Raw genomic sequence first — 20,582 nt, 5'->3', positions numbered from 1 at the left:
AAGATCCTTATGAATCGACGTAACTTTGAAGGGAGTCTTTCAAAGTCATCATAAAATCATAACTCGCCTCTTTGTACACAGACACATCCTGTGATTTGTTGGTAATTTTGCTGCTATCCATCCAAGAGAATCCATACCAAACACTGGATCTGTGTTGTTCACTGTGCTATCTACTGATGTAAGCTTTAATCTGACAGTAGCAGGATTGTCTTTTTTGTGGGGAGACTGTAAAATTAAAAAAAACCCTCAAGGGATTCCTTTTTTAATTATACAGGATCCAAATTTTACCCATGCAACTCAGAAAAGCATAGTGTGTGCTTTGTGTGTCTATGTCTATTCTTTCAGTCTTTTTCTCCAAGAGGCTGACTCTTGGGATGGGGGAGAGAACTGACCAGAAAAGGTGGTACCCACAGTGGCGTAGCGTGGGTTGTCAGCACCCAGGGCAAGGCAAGTAATTTGCGCCCCCTAACCCGTGGATTTGCGCCCCCTAACCCTAACCCCCAGATGTTGCGCCTGGTGCGGCCGGGCCCCCCTGCACCCCCACGCTACGCCACTGGGTACCCATGGCACTTGTTCAAAAACCAAATGTGAAGTAGGCCCAAATTGGTTGGCGACCCCTGGCCTAATCTATCGCACAGAATTGTTGTAAGGCAACAGCATCACTCTGCGCTTGTTGGACTGAGCTACAAATAACACACTAACAGATCCTCAGAAGCAAAAAACATCCACTTGATATAGAAAGGTGAAAGGACTGAACAGGCTGGTCTTTGCTGTGCATAACACCTATATCATTGACTACTTTATACTACGTTTTATTTTAGCATCTCAAGGCCACATTCTTACTTCCCACACCGAGAACTCCAATGTGGCCTGGTTCCCCTGACCAGCTCCTAAAACCACTACAGAGGACTGGCCATGTCAACCACACCCCGTGTTAAAGCAAAATCCCAAAGTCTTCTACATCACAACCTTCCAAGTTCATAAACAACCTTTCCAAAATTCTGATACTGAATATATGTAGAAAGAGTCTGGTGAAAGGCGGGTAATAATAATAATAATAATAATAATAATAATAATAATGGTCCCTGTACCAGATAAGATTGAACTGTGGCCCAGATGTTGAGGTCTGGACTTTTCCTTCTGCGCCATCTCCAAGGAATCCATTTGATTGCTGTGGGCATCGTGGTAGAAATTACTAACACTTCCATTCAATGTATTACAGTGAGACAGCCATCTTTCCCACATCATACATACAGTGGTACCTCAGGTTACATACGCTTCAGGTTACATACGTTTCAGGTTACAGACTCCGCTAACCCAGAAATAGTGCTTCAGGTTAAGAACTTTGCTTCAGGATAAGAACAGAAATCGTGCTCCGGCGGCGCGGCGGCAGCAGGAGGCCCCATTAGCTAAAGTGGTGCTTCAGGTTAAGAACAGTTTCAGGTTAAGAACGGACCTCTGGAACGAATTAAGTACTTAACCTGAGGTACCATTGTACATGCCTCCTGGTTCACCTGGTGCTCAGCAAATTTTAAGCAAAAAATTGTTAGCAAAATTTTTAGCCTGCCCTCAGGACCAGCATGCATGTGATGGGCTCCATTCTGACACATCCGCCTATGATTATTCCATAACATCCACCCTACCTGCACGTGGTTGAGGGCCTTCTCCTGGTACTTCACGCCGTCCCCAGTTCCCCCAGTCTCGTGCCCCGCCTCGGATGGGATCCCATAACTGGTGCAATTTTCATAGTGCATGTAGTCGTACTGGGGGGCACCGCCCCACAACGCTGGGCCCTTCTTGGCGTCATCCGCCTTGTTGTGCTCCGAATGCTCCATTGCGCTATACTCGACTACTTCTGAGCTGGGACACGGGTGCTGCAGGACGAACGCCGAGCCCCACAAGCTGTTTGGCCCAAGGCATGGCCTCTTGTCTGCCGACCTCTCCTTCCCTATCCCTTATGTCTTTCTCACTTTCTTCTCTTCCTAGCCCCCAAAGGCGTCTGGGGTAGTGATAGCTGGGTTTAACTATATTTAGAACAACCTTCTTCTGTCACATGACCCCCCCACCCCCACCAAAGCCACATCTGATCTGAGCAAGAGGCATTAACTCGGCCTGGATTGAATATCAGGTGTGTGACAGGAGGGAACCCTGAAGGAGCGGGGGTGGGGAGCAGAAGGCAGCAATGAGGGAGATAGGAAGAAGCAGCCAGGCAATGCTAAGCCAGCAGGATGGAAGTGAAGCACACAGAGTTCTCCTCTTGTTCACGGTAGCCAGTCTTCCCCTCTGCATATTTACGTATTCATACGCTAGGATATGCATTGGTATTAGCAGTTCATTATGTTGGCTCCTTAAGTCCAAATAACAGCACATTGGATTGGATTGGATTGATCTTTATTACGGCCATTGGCCTGTTACACGACAGTTTCCCATACCAACATATTATACTTAAACCTCCAAATTTAAAATCGCCAAAACTTACAAAAGACAAACAGTAACCGAAGCAAAACAAAAACAAAGACCACCATCATACATTACAGTAAATTTGTAACCTATACATCGCCCTCTGCTCATAAATTAATCAAGGATATCAATGGTGATATCGCCTAAAACATAGATCATGGTTTAAAACAATGGTGATATCACCTAAAACATAGGTAAAGGTAAAGGTACCCCTGCCCGTACGGGCCAGTCTTGACAGACTCTGGGGTTGTGCGCCCATCTCACTCAAGAGGCCAGGGGCCAGCACTGTCCGGAGACACTTCCGGGTCACGTGGCCAGCGTGACAAGCTGCATCTGGCGAGCCAGAGCCGCATACGGAAACGCCGTTTACCTTCCCGCTGGTAAGCAGTCCCTATTTATCTACTTGCACCCGGGGGTGCTTTCGAACTGTTAGGTTGGCAGGCGCTGGGACCGAGCAGCGGGAGCGCACCCCGCAGCAGGGATTCGAACCGCCGACCTTTCGATCGGCAAGTCCTAGGCGCTGAGGCTTTAACCCACAGCGCCACCTGTGTCCCTTACCTAAAACATAGGTCATGGTTTAAAGGGGTTATCCGAATCACACAGGAGACCGTTTCTCTTCTTTAGGGATAGGACGCTGATCAGGAATCTGGCAACCATGAGTGGAAATAACAGCACAGCTAACGCATACCCTCCAGCATTTCTCCAATGAAAATAAGGAAACTCTATTCTGTTATTATCATTATCATCATCATCATACCCCACCCATCTGACTGGGTTCCCCCAACCACTCTGGGTAACTTCCAACATCTATAAAAACATAATAAAACATTAAAAACCTTCCCTATACAAGGTTGCCTTCAAATATCTTCTAAAAAAGCATGGGTAGGCAAACTAAGGCCCGGGGGCCGGATCCGGCCTGGTCGCCTTCTCAATCCAGCCTGCGAACTGTCCAAGAATCAGTGTGTTTTTACATGAGTAGAATGTGTGCTTTTATTTAAAATGCATCTCTGGGTTATTTGTGGGGCATAGGAATTCGTTCATCCCCCCCAAAAAAAATATATAGTCCGGCCCCCCACAACGTCTGAGGAACAGTGGACCGGCCCCCTGAAAAAGTTTGCTGACCCCTGTTCTAAAGGTTGCGTAGTTACTGCATCTCCTTGGCTCAGGGGTCGCATAACTCTATACCCACCAACATTTCTCTGATGAAAATAAGGACATCCTAAGGAAAAGCGTTCCAGGATCAAATCAGAATCATGGAAGGCTTCTGTAAATTTGGGACTGTCCCTGGAAAATGAGGATACTTGTAGGGTCTGCTAATGCCACCTTCACACAATGATACCCACTTGAACTGGTCATGGCTGCCCCCCCAAAAAAAAAAATTCTGGGAGCTGTAGTCTATTTCAAGGGTGCTGGGAGTTGCTAGGAGACCCCTAGGGACCTCCCAGAACTACTGTTTCCAGAATGATGTAACAACAATCAATCCCTCTTCACAGGGAACTCTGGAAAGTGTAGCTCTGCGTTTCAGATGTATAGGGCTGGATTCCACGAACCCAGTTCACTTGTGCAATGACGTCAGCTCAAGGTTTCCAGCTAGAGGAGGAACAGGGCTTTCTCCCCACCCCACCCCACCCCACACATCCCCATGCTTCCTTTAAGTCTGCTCTGGAGGGTCATGACAACAACTATAGAATGGATAATATTTACGAATTATGTAAAACTTTATTGTACAAATAGCTCCATATTAGCAGAAATTGAGTGATATTTGTAAAGAAAAAGATCAAAGGAATGTCTACAAAGCAGAAAGAAATGATATTATATAATGTAAACCTGTGTAAAAAAAGAATGCTATATCAAACAGTGTAATGAGAAGGGTGGGAAGGGTTGGGTCGATGAGTACTTTTACTATGTAAATAATTTTGCCTTTTTTTTCTTTGTTTCTTATTTTTGTTACTTCTCTATTATTATTTTCTTGCTTTATAAAGTTTCTATTTTATATAATTTCCTTTTTTTTCTACCTGTTAAGAAATAGTACATAATGTTTGTATAGACATGCAAATTTTTTAATCAATAAATAATATTTTTTTAAAAAACAAACAAACCCCAGTTCACTTGTGCAAGTCAGCTCAGGTTTCCAGCTAGAGGAGGAACAGGGCTTTCTCCCCACCCCCTGCCCCCCGCACCCCATGCTTCCTCTAAGTCTGCTCTGGAGGGTCATGAGAACCCCCACAAAACTGCACGGGGGGAGGAGAGGAAATATTGTTTTATCTAACAAGCAGAAATGTTTGCGCTGATGAAACAATCAAATCAGAGCAGGGTTGAATTCCACGCATGATGTGTAACGCAGCCAGTGGCGTAGCAGGGGGGGTGCAGGGGGGGCCCGGCCGCACCAGGCGCAACATCTGGGGGTTAGGGTTAGGGGGCGCAAATCCACAGGTTAGGGGGTGCAAATTACTTGCCTTGCCCCGGGTGCTGACAACCCACGCTACGCCACTGAACGCAGCTCTAGTTCCTGCTAAAATAATAACGAAACCTAACTGTCATGACAGGATCCTCAAAGATACATTTTTGAAAGCGAGGTTACCTGAATTTTGCTTGACATTATTAAAACCCGTCGGCACTTCGCATCCTGAGTTTGCTAATGAAGCAATGCCTGTGCTACTACTGCCATTTGGTAGCACATACATTTTGCAAAACAGGCTTTTCAGCAATGACTGCTATGAAGAGAAAATGCAACGGCAGGCCGTAGATCAATAATGATCTGAGACCAAGTCTGACACCCATCAAACCTCACATTGACCTACGCATTGGCAAAATGCAAGCTGTTCCACCGATACTTTCCCAAATAGGCTTTACAGTGGTACCTCAGGTTACATACGCTTCAGGTTACAGACTCTGCTAACCCAGAAATAGTTCTTCAGGTTAAGAACTTTGCTTCAGGATAAGAACAGAAATCGTGCTCCGGCGGCGCGGCGGCAGCGGGAGGCCCCATTAGCTAAAGTGGTGCTTCAGGTTAAGAACAGTTTCAGGTTAAGTACGGACCTCCGGAACGAATTAAGTACTTAACCCAAGGTACCACTGTATTATGAATAAAACTATTTAAAATATTCATATTTGTGTAGCTGTATGTTCTTAGAATAAATGTTTATCGCTTATGAAGAAATATCACGCAATAAGATAATTGGTGTTCTTACACACACACCCCAAACAAGTGTGATTAACTTTGCCTTCCACTGATCCATGCAATCGGCTTTGTGTTTCCAACTCAAGACCCATTGAAGAACATCTCATCCAGTTCAATCTTTGAAAAACAGCTTTGAAAAACTTTTTCATATTCTCCAGTGTGCTACCCTTGCCGTTGTGGCGGCATGGGGTTGCTGTTCTGTGATTGGACTTACGCTACTTGTTGAACGGTCCATTTATCCAGTCTGTATAACATTTACTGCACATGTAACTTGTTAAGTTACAAGTCTATCTCTTTTCCTAGCTATTATTCTAGTAAATTTGGTTTTATACTTATAAGCCAGTTTGTGGTGTTGTTGTTTCATAGTACTATAAATACATCATCAAATTCCACATATAAAAGGGGAATTCTTTGCTTGCATACCTCAAGGAGTATTTTTACCTTTCTTTACTTTTAAATTGTTCTTAACTTGTTTACACTATTTTGTACGGGTTTTTGTTTTTGTTTAATGTTGTAAACAACTTTAGATATATTTTTATGATCTAGAAGTCTATAAATATTTTTATAAATAAAGAAAAGAAAAACAATATTAATGGTTATGAAATAGCCATACCTGCAGTTAAAACGTATGAAACTGATGGTTGCCACGGATGTAAGGTCCAAAATTCATGTGACAACAAACTGATGGGTCACCACACCAATAATAATAATAATAATAATAATAATAATAATAATAATAATAATAATTTATTATTTGTACCCCGCCCATCTGGTTGGGTTTCCCAGCTAGGCTAGGAAACGCTGAGGTAGAGTATTGATTGTCCGAATGCCACTATCCACCCAGTCCCCAGACTCTATGGTTGTCTGCTTAAAGGAGCAGCACATGTTCTGTTAAGTTGTGGGTGAACATATCAGACGACACAGCGATTCTTCAAACAGCTCTTGTTTATTCACAGGCCAGAACAGAACTGAACTGAAGGGTTCAGCCAGCCTGTTTATATAGAGCTCCACTAGAACGCAACAGTAACCATTTTCTGTAACTATCCAATCACTGAACGTCACTTTCAATCCCTTATTTGCATATGTGGACCTGAGTGAAAACTATCTACAGTATTCCCCTACTGGCCCAGGGTGAGAGCTTCAGTACATAACATGTTCCTTGCTGCTTCTTTAAACCCATAGGTGTACCCCTATGGGTACAACTGACCCCAGAGCTGTTGTCTAGTGCTGGCTTCCCCAGCATAGACTTTCCCCCCTTCTCATTCTGTTTTCTATTATATACACTTCTATCTGCAGCAGCTGGGAAGGGACCTGCTCACTTATTTGCTTAGCTGTGAGAAGAATGAAGGGCACATTTTTTCCACCCTGATGGCCCACTGACAGCTCTTGAACCTGCTCATGACTTGGCCTGTCTGTAAACAAGACGGATCTTACAAGGGCAATTAATAGGAAGAAAAGAGGAAGTGACTGTGAGACCCCCAGATCATATTCCAAGCAGGAATTGTGTGCAAGGAAAGAAGACCCCTCTGCCAATGAGCAATTTTCAGCACCTCTTTTTTATTTCTTGATCCCAAAGAGAGTATGACACAATGACAGTCGCAGCACCAGGGGGAGAAAAATTGTAGCAGGGGCATAGGGGGAGAAAAATACATTTTTGTTCCAGTGAACTTGGTCCTCACATGTTCAATGGAGGAATAAAGATTTGGGGGCATTTTTCCTGCAGGAATACTTGTCTCCTGTTCATCCTCCCCCACTTGTCCCTCTGATGCTGTCTATGCATAAACAGCAAAACTTCCAACAACTGGTTAGAAGCTGATTGACACTAAAGTGATTTACACTAAAGTGACAATAATTTCTGCTTCCCGGTTTGCTAACAGCAGCAACAACAAAATACCCCCCCCCCCAAATACTCTGAAATGAAGAAAACTTGGGGTGACCTGTGGATTTTTTGCATGGAAGAAACGTGGGCTCCATTCAGTACCAATACAGTGGTACCTTGGTTCTCAGATGCTTTGGTACTCAAACAACTTGGAACCCAGACACTGCAAACCTGGAAGTAAATGTTCCGGTTTGTGAACTTTTTTCGGAAGTCGACCGTGCTCCATTTTGAGTATTATGCCACACTTCCGTTTTGAGTGTTACGCTGAGTTTTTTGCTATTTATTTTGCATTTTTGTTTTTGCAGCACTTTTTTGTGTGTGTGACTGTATGGAACCCAGTTCAGCTACTGATTGATTGATTTATTGTGTGACTGCAGTACATTGTTTATTGCTTTCATTTTATGGATTGATGGCATCGTTAGATAGTAAAATTCATGTTAAATTGCTGCTTTAAGGGTTGTTTTTAAAAGTCTGGAATGGATTAATCCATTTTGCATTACTTTCTACGGGAAAGCGCGCCTTGGTTTTGGAACACTTTGGTTTTAGAATGGACTTCCGGAACGGATTAAGTTTGAGAACCAAGGTACCATTGTATTCAAAACAAATTCCTGGGACCGGAAGACTTTTAATTTCAAGTGCACACCTTCTGCAACTGGCTCTGGTTGGTGGGTCTCACAAGGAGAGTGGAGCCTGCCATCCTGTAGTCTGCCCATCGTAGCTGTCAAGTGTCCCTTATTTGAAGGGACAGTCCCTTATTCCAGCGCCATGTCCCACTGCTGTCCCTTATTGATGGATGTCCCTTAAATGATGTCCCTTAAATTTCAAAGGAAGCAGCTCCTCTCCCTCCCTCCCTGCCAGCCAGGGAGGAGGGAGGCTCCAACTGCGTTGCTTGGCTGTGTTGCTCACCCAATAAGAAGTCTAAGAACGACTGGGGGGTGGAGCTTGCATGCCTTATATGTGGCTAGTTAATGCAAGCTGAGGGGGTTTTTGAATGCTGGACGCCATTTTGTTGCACGTGCTGCTGCAAACTTTGCAGTGCAAAGCCAGGCCGGGGAGCCATCTTAAGTTGAGGCTGCATAGGCCTTGTGGTGCATGTGAATCAGATTCTAGTCAGTTGAACCTCTGGTTACAAAGTTGGTTGGACAGTGTTCTTGAAGCTGCCAGCATGAGTTTGACCAGACTGCAGGAGGACAGGAAGACTAGAGTGCCTGGAACAGGTCAGGCTGCTGGTCCCTTATTTTCAAGGCTGCTGGTCCCTTATTTTCAAATCTGTAAGTTGACAGCTATGCTGCCCATCCCTGTTTTAAAATACAGTAAGGCAGCTTTTCAGCTGCACACTAATGAGGCTTAAATATACAGAACCAACTAATTAAAATATGTTAAATACTCAAGGTGTTGGTAATCTGCTAAGGTTTGCTTTGTGTATACATCTGATTCAAACACTATCCATCCATATACTCTCAGCAGAAAAACATTCGCACTGCAGTTCAAATATTAACACATACTGTGCCAAATACTAAATTTTTGACATGAATGTTGCTGTTTCTGAGATTTGCAAAAAAACAAAAACAAAAAACCCCCTGCGTTTCACTCCACATATTTTTCACACTTGTTTGTAGCTTCTTCAATGCCACTTTTTTTTTACTTGAAAGGGTTTCTTCACTATATGATCCCAGCCAATCGCATCTGGAATATAATGACAGTAGCGAACCATATACAGTGGTACCTCTGGTTGCGAACGGGATCCGTTCCGGAGGCCCGTTAGCAACATGAAAAGAATGCAACCCACAGCGGCGCGTCTGCGCACGTGCGGGTTGCGATTCGCCACTTCTGCGCATACGTGTGACCTCATTTTGCGCTTCTGCGCATGCGCGAGCAACAAAACCCGGAAGTAACCCTTTCCGGTACTTCTGGGTCGCCGTGAGACATAACCTGAAAGAACGTAACATGAAGCAGACGTAACATGAGGTATGACTGTAGCCAGACAGATCTGACTATGTGTTGACAAAGCCACTTCCGACCTCGGGAGGAGTTGATGTTGCAGGCTTCATGCCCCCAACACTGCCCCACGCGATCTGGGGAATCCTCTGCTGCGCCATCCCCCTGGCCAGCCAATCGGCTGCATTTAGGGCAGGCACGGCAGAGGATCTTCCTCTTTGGCCGCCGCTCAGCTGGGTGAATTTCCCACTCACCCGCCCTTCAAGGCTTCTCCTTTGACCTTGCTATGGACTTCGGTTGGTCGCCATTAATGGGCCTGGTAGGAATTTTTCCACTTGGCAAATTGGCACCAGCCACTTGGTTTTCCGCCTACCTCGTAGCAAATCGTCACAACTTAATCGGTTTGGCGGTTAGGCATTGGTAGGGGTATTGTTATGTAGATCAATGGGGGGGAGTGCCATCACCTCCCCCGGTTAGTGAAGGGTAGTCCGGTAAAGGATTCTGGGGGCGTGGCCCCGTCAGAAGCCTATGGAGGCCAGGGCCCAAGGCACGCCTCCAAGCGGTGACCCCGGGGAGTGCCTAGTTGATGTGCATCAGCAGGGCTCCCCCTACTGGTGTTAACCCTTCCCGGCCTTCAGGCAGACAGGCTGAAGTTGGATAGTCAATTAGGACCAATGCCTAAGCCAATACTGTTCATCACCTGTAACCAATAAAGTTGTGGCCAGTTTTAGCCCATTAACCTAAATATCGGTGTCTTGTGTCTTTCTTTCTACTGGTGGGAGGCGGGAACTCGCCACGCAACACTGATGGCAAATAAAGTCTTCTCAACGCCATCGTTTACAGTGTGCTTGTGTGTGGTGAGGGATCATATCCCTATAGCCCAGACAACTGGGGTGATGCTCAGGGTCCAGCAATTCCATTGCCTGCTTTGTGGCATCACTTTCACCCTAAACCAGCTCTCGTTGCACGTAGTAAGTCATGCATGACTAGCTAGGCTGAAATGTGGGTAGAGATCTACGTATATCTGGATGAGTTGCCGATTGCTCATCCCATTGAAATTAATGCAGTTTGGATGGATTATAATAACCATATTTGAACGTGCATCTCTCTACATCACATTATGCACACTCTGATGTGAATCTGAATGTGCCTCCTTCTCCACATTCAGTTCCAACTAGTCAGCTGCATATGATTGGACAAAGTGCTACATTTGCAAACAGTTTTGCCTCTTTTCACAAAGGACTGGGGTGGGGGTTGGGGATCACCAAATAGGGAGGTCATCTTTCACACGGGACAAAAATGTTCAGCAGACATCACTCACTTCTCCTTTTGGCACACCACTAATACACACACAAAGAGAGAGAGGGAGAGAGGGAGAGAGGGAGGGAGGGAGAGAGAGAGAGAGAGAGAGAGAGAGAGAGAGAGAGAGAGAGAGAGAGAGAGAGAGAGAGAGAGAGAGATTGCATTTCAAAGAATCAAAGAATTGTAGAATTCGAAGGGACCCTGAGGATCATCTAGTCCAACCTTCTGCAATGCAGAAATATGCCATATTTCTAGAAGCTTCTTTTGGATAATGAAACTCAAAGTTGCTGAGATTTTTTTAAGGAAATGAAACTCAGTATCAATTATATTAAAGCAGTTAAGACACTTCCATGTAACCTAGAAAGCTGAAATATTTTATGCATGTGGCCCAAAGTTCTCCAATTACTGGTAAAATCTGAAATGAGAGTGATTGCAGACAGGGGCCTAATACCACATTGTTGCGATATCACAAACCGGCCATTGAGATATCAGGATGTTTCAATTCATAACATTTTCTTGATCAGTGGTGTAGCGTGGGTTGTCAGCACCCGGGGCAAGGCAAGTAATTTGTGCCCCCTAACCCGTGGATTTGCGCCCCCTAACCCCCAGATGTTGCGCCCGGTGCGGCCGCCCCCCCTGCACCCCCCACGCTACGCCACTGTTCTTGATAAACAGAAAGAGAATATGAATGGGGGACATGGATTGACTGGCATATTGGTGACACTAATGTCATGTGGATGTTGGAAGAAAAAAAACTTCTATGCATGAGCAGTACTGATCTCACAATATCAGTCTAATTCCCCCTTGCCTTTGACACCTGAAATGCATATCTTAGGACCCAACCTATTCTCTTGAATGCAGCTTGTTTTTAACTGTCTTTAATATTGTATTTTAAAAATTGTTGTAAGCCACTCCAGGACTTTATGGCAAAGGACGGGAAAGAAATCTAAACAATACACTAACAACAACCACTCACATGGAAATAACACGGTATCCTTGTGCATGTCTCCCTCAGAATTAGGATGGTCCTGTGTCTTACTCGGCAGAGGGCTCTCAGAGGACAGCCATCTATCTGAAAGTGTCCTTAGTCTGAGGGCTCTCCAATCCAAGTCTGGTTTGAAGATAAGGAACCATAAAACAGGAGAATTGATGTTGCTCATTGACAGTTAAATATACCAAGAGAAAAGCCCACCAAGAACTCAGGCTAATTTAAGTTTCAATAGTGGGAGGGGTCCCTACTCGCAAATCAATAGTCAATTTTAACAAAAATAATCCATTCAAAGGTATGTATTCTGACAAGGATTACAAACTCAAATAGAGATTACAAACTTTTCTCTTGGTATATTTAATAACAAGAACTCCAACTTATTTAACGTTAGCTCATTGACAGTTGGCAGATTCTAGTCATCAGAGCAAGCATACAAGACGCCTGGTGTTTTCCCCACTGTGATCAGATGTACAGTGGTACCTCAGGTTAAGTACTTAATTCGTTCTGGAGGTCTGTTCTTAACCTGAAACTGTTCTTAACCTGAAGCACCACTTTAGCTAATGGGGCCTCCTGCTGCCGCTGCGCCGCCGGAGCACGATTTCTGTTCTCATCCTGAAGCAAAGTTCTTAACTTAAAGCACTATTTCTGGGTTAGCGGAGTCTTTAACCTGAAGCGTATGTAACATGAGGTACCACTGTATTATATTTCTATTCAAATGGTAGTAATTATTTCAAAAACATGTGTCTATACATATATATTTCCATATGCATATGTTATGCATATTTGTGTCCTCCCGCTCCCTTTTCTTTTTCTTTTTGGCATTGCAAATCCTCTTCATGACTGGCCACCTCACTCAACATGACTGTTAAAAGTCCTTCCATACGACCAAAAAACATGAAATTGGTCCTCAAGTAAGACGTGTGTGCATGTGATTAAAGAATGGGAGAGCCTTGAAAGGAAAGGGAAGGGGTGCAGGAGGTGGAGCTCACCTGAGGTGGATGTTTCTTCAGGGCAGCCATACCTGTACCTACCACTGCAGCCCAATTCTCCTTTCTTTCACCTGTTTCGCAGGCTGAAATTCAGGCTGCTCTAATATAGTGCCCGGCCTCTTACTCCTCCCCACCTTCAGGTCATCGGTTTCAGCATTATGGTGAAAACCCTGAGACTTCCCCTGGCAACCCCTGGCTCAGTGAGGAAGAGGAAAATATACAGATTGACCTTGGGTGCCAATGCCTCTCTCATAGTTCTGCCAAAGGGGAGATTTATCACCTCATATGCTACCACTATCTATCACTTGGGGGAAGGATTAATTTTATGTTCCCCCCTCACTCACACCTATTTGTTTTCCTGCTCATTTGGGTTAGTAAGTGCCTCTTGTTCCCATCTAGAAGCTGCAGAATTAAAAGGTCTGTGATTTCCCAGGTATTCCTCTCCCTGAAGGATACTAAGGTGTTTGCTTGGGGTGGAAAGATGGCAGTTTTATAGCATTGCAGCAGAGGTTTAGCATGGTGAGGATGATGTCAATTAAATCTGGATGAGGCGCAGAAAACAGGCATTATTTTTATCATCAGTGCTTTTTTTCTGGGGGGATGCAGGGGTATGCATACCCCTAAACATTTTGTGCATCTAAGTTTGGCCTCATTGAGGGGCAGTATTTCAATATGATGGGACGCAGGTGGCACTGTGGTCTAAACCACTGAGCCTCTTGGGCTTGCCGATCAGAAGGTCGGTGGTTCGAATCCCCGCAACAAGTGGAGCTCCCGTTGCTCAATCCCAGTTCCTGACAACCTAGCAGTTCGAAAGCACGTCAAAGTGCAAGTAGATAAATAGGTACTGCTCCAGCAGGAAGGTAAACGGCATTTCTATGCACTGCTCTGGTTTCTGTTTTCATGCTGGCCACATGACCCGGAAAAACTGTCTGCAGACAAATGCTGGCTCCTTCGGCCAGTAGAGCAAGATGAGCGCCACAACCCCAAAGTCATTCGCAACTGGACTTAACTGTCAGGGGTCCTTTACCTTTTTATTTCAATATGAGTAGGAAAATGAGAGTACCCCTAAACATTTTTTAAGAAAAAAAAGTACTGATGTTGTTGTTGTTCTTGTTATACATCAAGTAGTGCACAGAACAAGACCTTCTCAGTGGAGATCCAAGCTTTACAACTTCCATAAACTGAGGTATTTTTGTCTAAGAAGGCTCCAGACTTGTTACTGCCTGATTATTATGAATAGACCAATGCAGTTATATGTTTTGCTTTGACAGCTCACATTTTCCCCTCATTGACCATCTTATTTTAAAGCCTTTTTCACTTTATTGGTTGCTTGTTTTGCTGCTGGTGTGGCTGCTTTTGCGAAGATTTGGATGGTGGGACACAGCCACAGTCCTGACACCACCTTGAACAGGGAGGCCACTGTATTGTCTTCTGCTGTTTCTACATGAACTGGCTGTGATGTGAATCAAATGATAAATCCAGCTTCCTTCTTGAGGAGGCCTGGGAGCCTACACAGAATAGTAACTAAAAGCCTCCAGCCAGGCCACCTGTGATGGCCTGGGAATCCGATTCAGAGGCTGAACCGGAGGAATCCCAGCCTGCACAGGAGTCCCCGCCTCCAGGGCCGGCTGAACTGGGGCAGGGCCTTGATTCTGAAGCGCCTGCACCTGTGCCAGATCCTCAGGAGCAGGCACCAGGTGAATCCACTCTGGCTCCAGAGGTGGTTGAGGACTCAGTGCCTACAGGTGAGTCTCCCCCTGGGCCCAGTAACCCTTCAGCCTCTCCTGAACTGCAGAGGCTCAGGGCAGAGAGGCGAAGGGAACTGGTTTCTCCCAGGAGGAGTGCTCGCCTTAAGGCCAGGAGAAGCGGGTCTCCCGGGGGGCCGGGGCCGCCCCTGGCCTCAGAGAAGATAAAGGCCAGTCAGCCCGGTCCCAGGTTGCGGAAGCAACGTCGTCGAAGAGCTGTTTTGGCCAGCATCCAGTCCTGTTTCCCCCAGAGTTCCTGTCCTTGCCCGGCTTCCCGCTGTGGACCCCGCTTCGCCCGAGGAGGACTGTCTGCTGACCCTCAACTCAGGTCCTGGACCTCGCCCCACGGTAACCTCCCCCCTGGACCAGCACACCACCTCTTGGAGGAGTTGTCCACACTTCCGCTTGTCCTGCATTTTCTCTGAGGAGGTTTTTCGTTTGCCCAGTCACTTTGCTGCTGAATCGGAACAAACGTCAATCGGTTTTTTTTCTGTGGGTTGACATTTGTTCTGAATCAGCAACAAACACCTTTCACTGGGAAAGTGGTGTGGCAAACGAAAGCTCACCCAAATCCATGTACAGTGGTACCTCAGGTTAAGAACTTAATTCATTCTGGAGGTCCGTTCTTAACCTGAAACCGTTCTTAACCTGAGGTACCACTTTAGCTGATGGGGCCTCCCGCTGCTGCCGTGCTGTGGCAGCGCAATTTCTGTTCTCATCCTGAAGCAAAGTTCTTAACCCGAGGTACTATTTCTGGGTTAGCAGAGTCTGTAACCTGAAGCGTCTCTAACCTGAAGCGTCTGTAACCCAAGGTACCACTGTATAGAAAACAGGAGCAAGGGAGAAACTTATTGGACTCAACCTTTCTAGACATGGGGACAAGTGTAGTTTCAGAAGATCCCTGAGTCAACTCTGCATGAGAGACGCCCTCCTGGGTCACAACTGTTTGTCTCAAAAGAGCTATGTGCCAGATATTTAGCTGGCAATGCATACATTGCACAGCCACCACAGGTCTAAAGAGGCACAGCCCATCATGGGAGGTTGAATTCGACCTCCCTAAATCCACAGGTCTGAATCTCTGCCCACGTTGCCCAGACCCTAGTTCCAGCTATGAAGGTTTCAGTCCTGTCAGCTTTATTAAAACTGACATGCAGGGCACTCTCCCATGTCTTTTCAAAATAGATTTATCTTTTTTACAGGTGGGCGCCATTGCCATTCTAAGAGAACAAGGGAGAGATTCATAGTGAGCTCCAGCAGCGGCGTAGCGTGGGTTGTCAGCACCCGGGGCAAGGCAAGTAATTTGCGCCCCCTAACCCCTAACCTGCCGCCGCTGCCAGCTTCTTCTTGCTGCTGCCTGGTCTGGTCTGGTGTGGTTCTCTCCCGCGCTCAGCGCTGCGCTGGGCGGCCGCTGCACTGTCCCTCCCGCAGATAGTCCCTCGCTCTCTCTCCGCACCTCACGCCTGGCACCCACCCCCTCCACAGTGGGCGGCGACCTGGCGGCTCGGATCGGATTCGCACAGCCAGCACTGCGGTGAGTGAGCCAGGTAGGGGCAGAGAGCTGCGAGTGCGAGCGCGCCCCCCCAGATGTTGCGCCCGGTGCGGCCGGCCCCCCCTGCACCCCCCACGCTACGCCACTGAGCTCCAGCACCTCTTTTTCTAGAAAAATAGCACAGATTAAGCCTGTATTGATGTCTACCTCACAGTCTCTTTGTCTGGCAGACAGAAAAACACTGAAGTGGAAGAACATGCCCTGAATATTGGCTGGGTTATGTTCTGGAATGGGAGCCAAGGTAGGAATGAGCCCTATGGAAAAATAAACTGCTGTCCTTCTTCTGGCTCCTTCCCATAAGATGTATTTCCTTCCTTTGAGGCTGTTTACCTCTGTAATCCTATCTATTTACCTGGAACTAAGTGGGTCTTCCTTCTGAGTAGGCATGCATAGGATTTTGCCATAAGATTCTGAGATTTTGGCCCAAACTCCAACAGCTGTCAACCCTAGCTACATCTAAATTTATATGCAATATGTTTCCAGTGCCCAGAATAGCAGATGTAATAACGTGTGTTCTGCTGATAATGTTAGAGGGAAGACAGAGCAAAAGGAGAGAGAGAGAGAGAGATCCTGGATGTGGAGGAGAGAGAAAAGATTGCAGGATTGTTAATTAGGGGAGAAAGAGGAGGAGGAGGGGGAGAGTTAATATGGCTCGATATTTTGATGTGACAGCCTGCCTGGGATGGCAGAAAGATATGTGAGAGATTATTTGAGAAGCAATAATCTGGGGCTGGGTTGTGTGGGAGGCTGCAGATTTGCAAAATGTTCTTTTTGTAAGGGAGGGTTGGAATGGTGGACTGGATGAGGTCAGTGTGAGAAGGAAAAAAGACTGAGGGAAAGTATGAGGAATAGCATATGCTGGGATATCCACAGGGAAGAAGAGATGGGATTGGGAAGAGGTGGGAAAAGACGGATTGGGGAGGTTTGCAGACAAAGGAATCAGGTGGAAATGAAAAAGCAAAAAAGGTGGAAACGCCAGAGGCATGTTAGAAAAAGAGGTCCATGCGACAAATGCCAGAACACGGACTGAATTAATACGAAAGCCAGCAAAAGCCTTGTCTGTTCATGAGTCACGATTGCTACGTTTTGTGAATATGAATGGTTCTCATAATGGAGACAAAAATGGGATTATTTCCAGACACAAATGATATAAAGGGTAAAAAAAACCCCAACTTAAAACAATTCATACAAAAAAATTTATTAAACACCCATTTGATCTTTATGTTATATGACTTTGATATTGGAAATATTCCATACCAGTTGCAAAATTCAGTATATTTAGAATATCATATATTTATTTTTATAGTCCTTATGCCTGTCAAGGCATGTTTAAAGTGTGTGGGCATTGACTGGTGAAAGGGATATCTGGGTGGTGTTTTCCCAATAGGGCAACGCTCCAGTGCCTCTCAGCTTTTTGCCCAGACCCATTGACCTATAAACATAAATGGCAATCCAGTCCTCTATAGAGCTAGCCATGCCTTAACTGAACCTTACCCAACCTTACCCAACATTGGGAGGGCATCAGGTTAAATAAGATTGCCTTAGCCCACTGAAATCTATGGGCTTAGAAGTACCTTACCCTTAAGAGAACTGGGCTGACCATATATGCATAGTTGCTTGGTTCTGAATACCCTATGGAGAGACCACAGAGTCCAACTTTCCATGGCATAGCATTTTATTAATATTTTATGTTAACCTTGGGAACATGTAGCAGCTTCCAGAATTCATGTGCCATATTAAAATACATAGAAAAATCCAGTTCGATTGTTTTCTTCATTTCATTTTGGCAATTCCAACGTGATTTCTTCCTAAGGGATGTTAACTTAATACAGGCAGCACTGCATGGGTGTAGCCAAGGGGGAGGGGCAGCTGCCCCCCCCCCTAAATCAATAAAAACACATAGCTAACTGAGGTTATGGCCCCTCCCCAACAAAAATCATGGCTATGCCCATGCAGCAATGCTACATGCGAGGTAGCATTTAGGGCCCCTCAAGATGACTAATTGATTGAACAGTCATCCTGATTTGCATGCAGAAAACTTACATGGAGGTTAGATCATGTCTAATCTGTTGTGATCCCCTTCATGGATCACTGCCTTGCCATGGCGAAGGGGCTTGAATAACTCAGAGAAGCTATGAACTATGCCGAGCAGGGCACCCAAGATAGACAGGTCATAGTGGAGAGTTTTGACCAAACGTGATCCACCTGGAGCAGGAACTGGCAAGCCACTCCAGTATCCCTGCCAAGAAAGCTCCATGGACAAAGACAACTTTTTGAATTATGGTGCTGGAGGAGACTCTTGAGAGTCCCATGGACTGCAAGAAGATCAAACCTCTCCATTCTTAAGGAAATCAGCCCTGAGTGCTCACTGAAAGGACAGATCGTGAAGCTGAGGCTCCAATACTGTGGCCACCTCATGAGAAGAGAAGACTCCCTGGAAAAGACCCTGATGTTGGGAAAGATGGAGGGCACAAGGAGAAGGGGACGACAGAGGACGAGATGGTTGGACAGTGTTCTCGAAGCTACCAGCATGAGTCTGACCAAACTGCGGGAGGCAGTGGAAGACAGGAGTGCCTGGCGTGACCATGGGGTCACGAAGAGTCGGACACAACTAAATGACTAAACAACAACAAATGAACGTTCATCCTTATTTGTTTGTGGGGTGCTTACATGTCTTCCCATCAGCTGTTCGTTCATCCCATACTTTTCAATGCATTACTGTCACTTTCCAAACTGCAAACAGTCTCTGTGCTGTCATTTTTAAATAGATTTGCTGCGCTAGGATGAAAGAGTTCCGTTAATCCACTTTAAGTGTGCAAACCTAAAGTTCTGCTCTGTGCTTGAATCCTGCAAAATAGTAACAGTCTGGAGGTGCTCTGCCTCTTGTAAATAAAGCATATGGAATTAAACCATAAATGTTTCCCGGAGTAATTAATCAAGGTTTTGAGTTTTGAGTCATCTGAAGGTAGCAGGTGTTCTGTCAGTTTTGTAAACGGAACAAGCCACTCCAGAAAAGCACATATCCTGAAGACAGATCCCCTCCTAGCGCTCAGTCTCAGGAATCTCCGTAAGGGTACCTTTTAAAAAACGGTGCCAGGACTCTGAGGTTGCTACAGCCTTAAAATAACAGCTGCCTCCTGGAAGAGGGATCAGTTTCAACAGCTCTCTAATGAAAAGAAGAGGCAATTCATGAACAGTATCTTGCTATCCGCACAGCAAATCACAAACACAATCCGTTTGAATTTGGCTGTATCCTGCCACTGTGAAAGGAGTCTCTAAACTGCTCCAAGCTGTCCTTCCTCAATTGAGAGCATTTGGCTGTGTCGGCAGACACAGGTGACACAGAGAGTTTGTCTGTGGGCACCTTACAGCTTACTTTGCGTTCAGTGCACTCCGCCTGCTAGTTTTTGGAGCTAAGTACACATAGCAGTAGCTACTATCCATATTGATTGTGTAGTTTCTTGAGAAATCCTGTTGCCTGATGCATTCCCCCCCCCCCTCCAGTGGCGTAGCGTGGGTTGTCAGCACCCGGGGCAAGGCAAGTAATTTGCGCCCCCTAACCCATGGATTTGTGCCCCCTAACCCGTGGATTTGCCCCCCCAACCCTAACTCCCAGATTTTGCGCCTGGTGCGGCCGGGCCCCCCTGCACCCCCCACGCTACGCCACTGCCCCTCTCAGAAGGTCGGTGGTTCGAATCCCTGTGACGGGATGAGCTCCTGTTGCTCGGTCCCTGCTCCTGCCAACCTAGCAGTTCAAAATCACGTCAAAGTGCAAGTAGATAAATAGGTACCACTCTGGTGGGAAGGTAAACGGCGTTTCCGTGCGCTGCTCTGGTTTGCCAGAAGTGGCTTTGTCATGCTAGCCACATGACACGGAAAAACTGCGGACAAACGTCGGTTCCCTCGGACAGTAAAGCGAGATGAGCGCCACAACCCCAGAGTCGGCCATGACTGGACCTAATGGTCAGGGGTCCCTTTACCTTTTACAACCAGCTTCAGCCCAACAAGAAAAATTAAACCTCATTGACGTCGTACTTAAGCCCGGTGTGTACATTTGATGCAGCATTTGCACATATGCAGGTGAGAGCTTAATGGGGATGGGGAAACCAAAGAGATCATGCATGTCAGGTGAAGATAATCACCCCCCGGCTCTCTAATGTGTACAGCAATGTGCAAATGAGACTCTAAACAAAATGGGGGGAGGGAAGGACGGTGCTGCATTTTAAGCTGGTAACATGTACAGTACAGTGGTACCTTGGGTTACAGACGCTTCAGGTTACAGACTCCTCTAACCCAGTAATAGTACCTCAGGTCAAAAACTTTGCTTCAGGGTGAGAACAGAAATTGCGCAGCAGCAGCGGGAGGCCCCATTAGCTAAAGTGGTAAAAGGTAAAGGTAAAGGGACCCCTGACCATTAGGTCCAGTCGTGGCCGACTCTGGGGTTACAGTGCTCATCTTGCTTTACTGGCCGAGGGAGCCGGTGTACAGCTTCCGGGTCATGTGGCCAGCATGACGAAGCCGCTTCTGGCAAACCAGAGCAGCGCATGGAAA

At 46.0% G+C, this 20,582-nt stretch overlaps 1 protein-coding gene across 3 annotated transcripts in view; it reads right to left on the bottom strand.

The window, feature by feature from the left end:
- The window catches only part of CLCN1 (chloride voltage-gated channel 1), a 110,058-nt gene that overhangs the window by 62,093 nt on the left and 27,383 nt on the right, over window positions 1-20,582 (bottom strand). For 2 of the 3 annotated variants that reach the window (XM_081893893.1, XM_081893892.1), the window contains exon 1: window positions 1,644-2,014. The exons of the other annotated variant lie outside the window; for it this stretch is intronic. In XM_081893893.1, the coding sequence (XP_081750019.1) occupies window positions 1,644-1,835 (192 nt within the window). In that variant the 5' untranslated portion in view covers window positions 1,836-2,014. Of the gene's footprint in view, window positions 1-1,643; window positions 2,015-20,582 lie in introns of those variants that run through there. 3 annotated transcript variants of the gene reach the window in all.

The sequence above is a fragment of the Podarcis melisellensis genome (assembly GCF_964234715.1).
Source record: "Podarcis melisellensis genome assembly, chromosome: 17".
Classification (NCBI taxonomy): domain Eukaryota; kingdom Metazoa; phylum Chordata; class Lepidosauria; order Squamata; family Lacertidae; genus Podarcis; species Podarcis melisellensis.
This window is presented reverse-complemented; position numbering and strand designations above follow the sequence as displayed.